The sequence below is a fragment of the Podarcis liolepis genome (assembly GCF_965112155.1).
Source record: "Podarcis liolepis genome assembly, chromosome: 7".
Taxonomy (NCBI): Eukaryota; Metazoa; Chordata; class Lepidosauria; order Squamata; family Lacertidae; genus Podarcis; species Podarcis liolepis.
The window spans coordinates 42,129,453-42,139,178 of NC_139561.1; the positions used below are offsets into that span (position 1 = coordinate 42,129,453).

The following is a 9,726-nucleotide window of genomic DNA, read 5'->3' on the forward strand; positions in this document are numbered from 1 at the left end:
ATTGCAATTTCCTTTTATTAATGACTCGCTGAGCAGCATGACCTGGAGTGGTTGGGAAGGTAATTTGAGTGCAGCCTCCCTAATACTGGAGAACAGTTCTTGTGCTGCCAACAGCTCAAAGATGCATCGCTCCTTGCTGCTGCTTCTTTTCCACTGAAGTAGGAAGATGGGAAGAGAGAGAGACACATACAGAGAGAAACACACAGAGACAGAGAAAGGCACTTTGATGATGAAGCCATTCCTCAAAATATGGACATGCTGGAAAAAAGATATTGCAACCTCACCTCCCAGCTGCTTGCTCCCATCCCTTGCCCACTGCTAAGCCAAAGGCCTCAGGTGTTTGAATTTGTTCCACCACAACAACACAGAGCTCTGGGGTGGGTGGGTGTGCATGGAGAGTCAAAAGAGGCTAGACAGGGCCCCCATGTCCAGACAGACTCAGAAAACTGCCGTGGTCAAAAGAGAGACTCCGAAGAGGGAATAAGGAGCACTAATAGGGTCAGCCCACCTCAGGGATATTTTAGGTGGTTGCCTGAGATTGTAGCGGGTGGGAATTGGGATTGAAAAGATTTTGGGCTCCTCCAGAAAATTATCAGATGAGAAAATACAATATAGTGTACTAGAACCCAGAAAGGGCAGTCTCTGGCAGTGGCTGCAACCAGAAAACACACACCCTTAAAGAGAAAATGCGAACTGCCTTGAATGTATTTTATAGAGCAAGGTGGGATATAAATTAGTAAAGCCAACAAATAAGATGCAAAAGGAGAGGGGGAATGTTTGAGGCAGAAGTAAAGCATATGTGCAAACTCTCGTCTTCAAAAGGCTCACCTCCTGAAGTTTGAGGAGCAGCTCTTAAGTTGAAGAGCCTGGTGTCCACTTTAAGACCCACCAATCCTTCTGACAACACTCCCCAGGTAATAACTACTTGCTCCATTTTCTAACATGGGAAAAGGACAGCACAGCAGCATCAATGGCAACAAAATGCTTCCACTTGCTCACCTTTTTATGACTATCCATGACACATCCACCTACTGGTTAACAAGTACTAAAGCAAAATGTTCAGCGGTAAGTTTTGGATCTGCTTATTTCCACCTTTACTCCATTATGGACCTCTCTCAATAGCCTGGCAGCATTCAGGGAATCTGGTCTCAAGAGGAGGGAGGAGAGGATGTGTGTGCAAGACAGGAGGGGCAACACACACACACACACACACACACACACACACACACACACACCCTACCTTATAGCTAGTCAAGCCACTGGTCCATCTAGATCAGGGCTGCCTACTGTCATGTGTCAGACCTTTCCTCACCCTTGCAACCTAACTAGGGATTTGGGGGGCTGATTCTATAGCAATCTGGATGCAAAGCCACCACTGAGCTACAGACACAGCTCATAGAATCATAGAATTTTGGAGTTATAAGGGATCCTGAGGGTCATCTAGTCCAACCTACTGCCATGCAGGAATTCTGCCCACAGTCTTCCCTGGGTGGGCTCTAACCACTAGCCTTCTGGTTAACAGCCAGATGCATGGACCCATTTGAGGATGATAAAGAGAAATACAGGAAGAATCACCAGGCAGAACAGGAGAAGCTAGTCCAAGATGGCACAGATACAGTTATGGTGCCTGATGGCACTTTCTAGAATGGGAACAATCTCTCTGCCTTTCTTCCTCCCTCTCTCTCTCTCTCCACTCCCACCCCCAGTTAAATTCAATTCGGAGAAGGTTGAAATTTCTATCTGCTGTGACCCTACCTGTGCGATTAGCATTTCTAACGTCTTCTGGTAGCCTGGAATGGCTATGCACAATAATTTCGCTGTTTGACAGCAGCCTGAACAGTCCACACATAATTTTCCTTAATTGCTTCGGATCTCACAGGCTGACACTTCAATGCACCTTCCCTCCCATTCCACCCCACCCCACCCCGCTCTCTGGTGCTTCCAGAGAAGAAAATAGACCACCTGATGGATGCCCAGAGAAGATGATGGGGGTGGGGGAACTGAATTAGGAGAGGGAGGGGGAATACATTAGAGCCTTTGGGAAACTCGCTGGAACTGTGTCCGTCTATGGCTTCCTATCACATCCTGGGATCTCTTTGCATCTGCCTAAAATAACCATCCCTAGATTAAATGCTGGTTGGTTTTTACAGGGAGCAGGAATTAGTGCTTCAGCAATTACAATAAAACAGAGAAGTTTCACACGACAGGAGGCACCATAAGTAATTCTTGCTTGATTGGAGCATGTAAATAAAAATGGGGGGGGGGAGGAGGATGTAGTAGGGAGAGAAAGGAAAAAGGAATTCTCTTCGTCTCTGCCCAAGGACCTCTCAAGAGCCTCTGCTGCCTGGTTTTACAGGACAAAAGCATGGAGAATTCACGTAGTCTTTATCGATTTCTATTTTAGGCACGAGAGAAGCAACCCAAGCAAAAAATGCAAACCAGGTCCTGTCATCTCTGAGAAGCGGAAAGACCTCGTCAAGACAAGAGTTGCCGGGAGCAGGATTGCGGACCGCACCGGTGGTGCGAAAAATTGCCACAGAGCACAAAGCAGCATTCTGCCTGAAATACCAAGGTTTGGAAGGGGTGGAGCATCTTGATATCCACAATTGGCCTGACAACATCATCATCAACAACAACAACATCACAACAACAACTGGCATCAGCACACTTGTATCTGCTGGCTTGGTTCAGCCCAGCATACCTGTAGAACTGCCTTCATGATCCAGAACAGCATTCTCCAACCTGATGCCCTCCAGATGCTTTTGGGAGCACTGGCTGAGTCTTGTACTACAAAACATCTGAAAGGCACCAAGTTGAGGAAGTCTGTTCCAGCTACAAAATAAGGCTTAAACACAAAGCAAAGGCAACTTGACCTGACAACGCTTCCCAAACAGATGCAAATGAGCCTCCCTTCCTGCCCATACACAGGTGCAATCAGGCTGTTCAAAATATACAGAAACTGAGAAAAGGGGTTACCTGGCTTTCTCCTACTACACTCAAGGTTTTTATTTATTTGTTTTTGTAGAGTTGTCCATCACAGACTGCTGAGCGCTGCTTATTATAGGGCCATCACCCGATAAAATAAATCTTAATTATTCAACGAAATCTGACTAGGGGTGGGTGGGGAGAAAGCACGCATACAGTATAGCTGGCACCATCAAGAAGGAGGCATTCTCTCTCGCATGAGAGACGGCAGGGAACGCCTCTTCTTACAGTGACACCAGCCTAACCACAGTTACTGGAAGTATCTATACTGGAAACAAATGAGGTCCTGCAGTGAAATGTTAGCAGGAGATGCCTTGGTTCAGGGTTCCATCTGTTCTCCCCCTCCCCACAATTCTATCTTCCCAGCTTTCATTCCTCCCCACAACAATCCATCAATATCCCACGCCCACAGGGCATGGTCTGTCCCCCTACGGCTACTCCCTGCCTTTTGTTTGGGCAGTGTTGACACACTTGTGTCAAATCCCAGTAACATGAAGTTCTCAATGGGTAGCTCTCTCCCTTCAGTTCCTTGTGACACTGAAAAATGGCCTGTTAGGTCATATCCACACCATACATTTAAAGCATGTGGTGTCCACCAAAGAATTCTGGGAACTAGTTAAGTGTGTGGGAATGGTAGTCCTGTGGGGTGGGGTAAACTACAGTTCCTATGATTATTTGGGGGAGAGGGAATCAGGTGCTTTAAATGTATGATGTGACTATTAGCTCTGTGTGAAACAGGAAGTGACCTATGAAGAAAATGAGGTTGTTTTTCCTACCCTTTATTTGTATTTATGGGCCTCTGTCCTCCATTCTATTACCCTCCCCACCAAGTCTCTCAAATGTTCAATGTCACTGAGTTATTATGGGGCTTTTAGGGGGTTCCTTTTCCTACAGATTAGATAGACAGATGATGGATAGATAGATAGATAGATAGATAGATAGATAGATAGATAGATATATAGATAGACAGAAATTTTATACCTACAGATGCTTTGTACTTCTTCAGGGTTACCCTGGACCTACTGTCACTTCTGCCTCCTGCACGGATGTGTGCTTTTGGCTACACAAGCATGAACACAGGATGATCTGAATCTGTGTTAGCATGTACCGTATATCTTTTTTAAAAAGTATCATTTGCCCTATTATTTGGGTGGCATCTTTTAAAATTAATTTTTGGATTTTACAATCAATTCAACAAACTGATTAATCAACTGAATGTTGTAGCCATGTTGTAGCTGCTGGTCACAAGCTGACAACAGAGATATAAAAAGCCACTTGCTGATAGCAAGCAACAATAGCTTCCAAGTGGCTAGAGAGAGAAAGTTGACCAAAGCTGTGTCTCCCTGCAACTCTGCTTTTAGGCCATCACTGTGCCACAAAATAAGAGCTAGGTATGCATGGGGCAGGTGAGTTGGTTAACTTTGCAGCTTATTTGCAAGGCTGGCCTACTGCAGGGAAGAAGTGTGGTCGTAATACCACCTCTTGTATTCCCCAGCACAACACATTTCCTGGTAGGGAGCCAAACATCAAGCAAAGAATTTAAGTTTGGGGAGTAGCAGGCTGCGTGGAAGTAGGGATGCTGCTCATAAACACAAATCTATGGGACTGTTGTGTGGGAAACTGGGGGTGCATTCACACCATACAGGCAACTCCTGGTTTAGGCGTGTCCAAATTATGTGCAATCATGTACATGTGCATGGTGCCAAACCTGGAAATAGCCCCCAAATGGCCTTAAAGATGTCATGAAAAAGGGCAGAGGGGCAGAATGAAATGGGGGTGGAGTGAGGCAGGCTTACGTGTGCTCTGCCAGATGTACGGAGGTCCAGAATGGAACCCCCGCACAAAACGAGGATTGCCTGTACATTTAAAGAACTGTGGTACCACAGTCATGGATTGCCCCAAGGAATTCTGGGAGTCATCATTTGTGAAGGGTGCTGAGAATTGTTATGAGACCCCTGATCCTCTCACAGATCTACAATTCCCAGAGTTCCCTGGGAAGTGGGATTGACCATTAAAGCATTCTGAAGACTGTAGCTTTGTGAGGGAAAGAGGTTTCTCCTAACAACTTTTGGCACCCTTAACAAAACTACAGCTCCCAGAATTCCTTGGGGGAAGCCATGGCTGTTTGAAGTGGCATCATAGTGTTTTAAATGTATGGATTGAATGTGGCCTGGGTGTTCATTATACCGTAAGTATACTTCTGCTCGCAGGTACTTCTATTGGATTAGTTTTCTCTTATATGCTGGGCTGTGTATCTTAATGATTACTGAGGCTGTGTGTATGTAATAATGTGTGGCCTACTTTTTAGCTGCAGTTTTATAGATTATAATTACTTATAATTGTTATATTGTTTTGTTAATGATATTACAGGACTTGGCAGGGTCAATTTTTGTTGGCCCACAGGTTGTCATTGTGATGTTGTGTGCTGTGACGGTGATGCACCATTATGTTTATTGTTGCTATTGTTATTTATTGTTTATTAATCACTTTGGGATTCACTTGAAGAGAAAGTAGTACAGAAATCAAAACAAAGGAAGAAAAAAATAGCAATACAAACTTCAGGAATATATTCACATGCCTTTCCCACTTCAACACCTGCCTAACCTCACAATACTCAGTACTACAACACTTAGAGACTCACAAAGTTCAGCATACTTGATTATCAGGGCAACTTCCTCTTATAGGTCTTATAATAATAATTTTTAACAGCATTCCCTGTTTTCCGCAGAGGAAGCTGTACCTTCATTTTAACTCTCAATTTCTTTGAGCAACCTCCCAATCTAATCTTACATCTCATACCTCAATTGCAAAAATCAAAATAGTAAGTCACGTTCTCCTAGCTTTGGCATATTTGGGGTTTTTAGTTATATCCCCTTCCTAATGCAGACTGTAGACAGGGCTTCTAAGAAATTGATGGCGGAAGCCATTTCAGTCAAGAGGATCCAGGCACAATGATGGGCTGTTGGTCAGGAACAGCGGGACAGTTTTATTTATTTATCTGTTTTCTTCATAAAAAAATTACTTGATTGTAAAAAACCTCAGTACAGTTTACTAAGATAAACCGCATTATTGCTCTGTTTGGAATGAATGGAGCAAAACTCCAGATTCACACAATTCCTTGCTTGCAACTGGGATAATAGATATCAATATATGAAAGAAAGGAAGAGAGTATTAAAGAACCTGAAAAATAGCACAGTTGGGTTCAATCTGCCCATAAGGTAAAATGTAATGTATGAAGGCAAGTAACTGTTGAGCCTTCCCAGTTGTGGAACCTTACCTGGGTAAATTCCTCACAGTGGAGTCCCACCAGAGCTCAGCCCTGCAAACATTTAAGAGGCAAGTAAAATGGATTCATTTTATAGATGTGTTTGGAATATACACATTGGGAACTGAGCAAAACTCATTGGTTGGAAGATTATGAAAGTACATAGGACTTGAAAACAAGCACTTGTTGGTGAAGTGCCTAATATGGGCTTGCTAAACTCATCATGTGTTGATCCCTTCAAACAAACAAACAAACTTTTGTTTCTGATCCATGATGACAGAATAAAGGCAACATATGCTAGGGATTGTGTGGTTGATTTGTCAAATTCAATCCCTAGCTCAGATTATTACCATTCACTGGCTTTCAGGTAAGTTAGGTCAATATGGAAGGTGACACAGACCAGTTAACCTGTGTGTCCAGTTTACCTGCACTCCACCTTGAAACCAGCATAGCTAACTAGATTTCCTTTCCCAAAGGTGGTGAACTTTCCGAGCTGAAGCCACTCAGAATGTGCAAGGAATTTTGCAGTAACACGATTTTCAGCTGAGCTAGAACTGAATGACTTGAAAATGCAAAAACAAATGAGATTAAGCAACTCATCTGGCAAACCCTGGAATGAACACGTTCACACAGACCCAGTACCATAGCTTTCAGAACTAAGTCCTGCCTCTCCTACCACAGTCCAGGAAACTTTGCATCAGTTTAAAGACACACTTTGCAAAGAAAAGAAAGTTATTCCTGTAACTAACTGCCACACGGAAAACCCATTTCCTGAAGCCAAGCCTTCACAATCAGCCTGGGTTTAGAAAACCACTGCTGGTGCAGAGTTGATAGACGAACCTCGGGAAGTGGGGAGGGAAGCGGATCTTTCTCCTCACTTCCCCCACCCCAGTAAAACCACAGACAAGTAAGAAAAAGTGTCACCAAGCAGCCAAAGGCAGAAGTATCACTGGTGCACCTTAACTTTGCCCAGGTGACCCATTTCAGTAGCTAAGCGACATGGAAGAGGGGGGGGGAATTCTCCACACACACCCCATGTTCTGTTCCGTTCCCATAAAAGCAGCTGCCTTAAAACGAACCATTAAATTTGCATGTCGAGAGACACAAGCTGTAGACCATGGATGGGGTGGGGTGGCAATCTGACAGTTACTACACTAAGCACAGCCACATACACAAGATACACCTACACCTCTTGCTGGCCCAGAAGAGGAAGGTCTCCACGATGACACCTGCCTTCCACTGACAAGCCTCCCCCTCCTCAAACTGTTGGGATTCAGAGGATGGGAAGGCATGTGGGGTGCAGGGAGAAGAGAGGGAAATAAAATCAAACAGAGTAAGCTGTTGGGGGCGGGGGAAGGAGAGGCAGAGAGAGAGAGAGAGACTCAGAGTCGCCACTTTGGGTCTGTCTGCTACATGATCAGAGCTCACCCATCCGTGAAACAATATTAGGCACCAACTCGAAAGTAACTTCACACCACGCTTCTTAATTCACCTTAGATTACTTAAGTGCTTTTGCTGCTCGCTGCTGAATAAAACAAGACTCACCACTTAGGAAGCCAAGCAGGGTGGACAAAAGGAGTGAGATATGCTATATACCCCAAGGGCCCAAGGTGAAGCCCACAGGCGCTCATGTTGCACATGGCTTTCAAGAGGAAGGGGGGTGATGGAGGGATGTGAAGTGAGGGGGGATAATTGCTGGAGCCCAGGGTCCTTGCACTTGCAGCAGATTCACCTCCCACTGTAATCTCATCAACCTCTAGGGCCCACCTTGGTGCTATCCCTGCCCAATCCCATTGAACTTCAAGCAAAGCACTGGTGAGGAAGAGGATGAGGAAGAACCACACCAGTGTACAAAGTGATTTACAAATCCTCATCTCTCCGCAATTCCATCAACTGTCTCCCACCTCTGATTTAGCCTACAAAGTTCCATTAATTGGAGTGGGGTTCTGTCATCTGCACCTCTGCACTGAAGACAGTGCAGAGACAGGCTGCCAATTTGTGTCCCTTTCTAAAATGTGGTGGTTTGACCCAAGAGCAACTACCACAAACTGCTCCTGATCAAAATCCAGAATGCCCTTCTTTTAACAAGCAGCGTGGACAGGTTCAAATCGGCACATCTAAGGAGCTCCTTTTGAGTTGACCACTGTGGCCCGCTACGAAAAATTTATTTTCTTATTTCTTCCATGGATATAACACTGCTGTTAAATTAGAAGATAAAAAGGAAGCAGAAAAGAAAAGGTATCATCAAGAGTCGCCTTACCTGGTAAGTAATAGAGTGGTGGTTTCAGTCCAAACATGGTTTATTTTACAGATCCAAGGCATCCAGAGGGGAAAAAAGAAAATAAGACCCAAAATGGCAAAAAAGAGGGAAAACACTGGAGAACAAAAATGACAATAAAACCACACAGTGGCTTTATTTTATTTTGTAAAAATAATAATAAAACAATTTGAATCTGAATGAGGGGGAAAGGGGGAAATGAAATATATATAGATATAGAGTATCCTGTCAATTTTGCATCAACGACCAACAGCTCCACCTCACTTCTTCAAACAGGTACTCTGCTCTTGACACGTCTTCTTCTGGACTCCCCCGCTTTCCTTTCCTTTCCTTTCCTTTCCTTCCCCCCACCCCACCACCTTCTTGCCTTTTTAGTCCAGAGAGATGCAAATAGAGAGAGAGAGACACCAGCGCACACGCAACACAGACAGAGAAAAGAGAAACTAAACAGCAAGCAAGAGAAGGCAGGGAAAAGAAGGTGGTGGCTTTTTTCTTTTTTTCAAAATAGAGAATCTCCTTTAGGGATTTCTCATTGGGAGGAGGGAAAGAGCTGGAAGGGGGGGAGAGGGAGAGAGGGAGAGAAGAGAGAGAAGAAAAGGGGGGGGAGGAAAAGAGTCAGCCCCCAGACATGTTAGCCGCTCTTTTCTCCAGTCAGCCGAATGTCAAGGGTGGTGCGTGCGGGGTGGGGAGGGAGAAGAGGGTGGAGAGTCAATGGGTTGTTTTCAATGGGGCATCATGTTCAGCATCAAATGAAAAGAAGAGAGGGGAGTGTTGTCAGAAGGAAAAGGCAGCAAGAAGTGAGGAGGGGAGGGAGGGGGGCTGGCTCTCCCTCTCTCCGGTTGTCAAGCACGAATGGGGCTTTGTTTTGTCATTCCCCTTAGCTACTGGTTTACAAAAGGGAGAAGGGGGTGGAGAAAGGGTGGCGGCTGAGGGCGAGTGGCGGAGAGTGAAGGGAGAACGACAATGCTCAGAAGTGCAGCAGCTGAAAGGGTTCTTCTTGGGATGCTGAAGAAGATAGGAAGGTCCTAAGGAAGCCACAGAAAACTGGGAGAGGGGGAGGGTGGGAACCCCAGGTCTCAAAAGGTAGCAGGTGCTGCTGCTGCTGTTCCAGAATTCGCTTTTGGGCGCCTGCCTTATCTTCCCCTCTCTCTGCGTCCCACCAGCGACTCCGAAAGGAGAAACTGCAGAAGGAGGAGGA

At 45.1% G+C, this 9,726-nt stretch overlaps 1 protein-coding gene across 8 annotated transcripts in view; it reads right to left on the bottom strand.

Annotated features, from left to right (window-relative positions):
• GSE1 (Gse1 coiled-coil protein) overlaps positions 1-9,726 on the bottom strand; it is a 439,018-nt gene that overhangs the window by 114,731 nt on the left and 314,561 nt on the right. For 2 of the 8 annotated variants that reach the window (XM_083513477.1, XM_083513481.1), the window contains exon 1: positions 8,511-9,342. The exons of the other annotated variants lie outside the window; for them this stretch is intronic. In XM_083513477.1, the coding sequence (XP_083369603.1) occupies positions 8,511-8,547 (37 nt within the window). In that variant the 5' untranslated portion in view covers positions 8,548-9,342. Of the gene's footprint in view, positions 1-8,510; positions 9,343-9,726 lie in introns of those variants that run through there. 8 annotated transcript variants of the gene reach the window in all.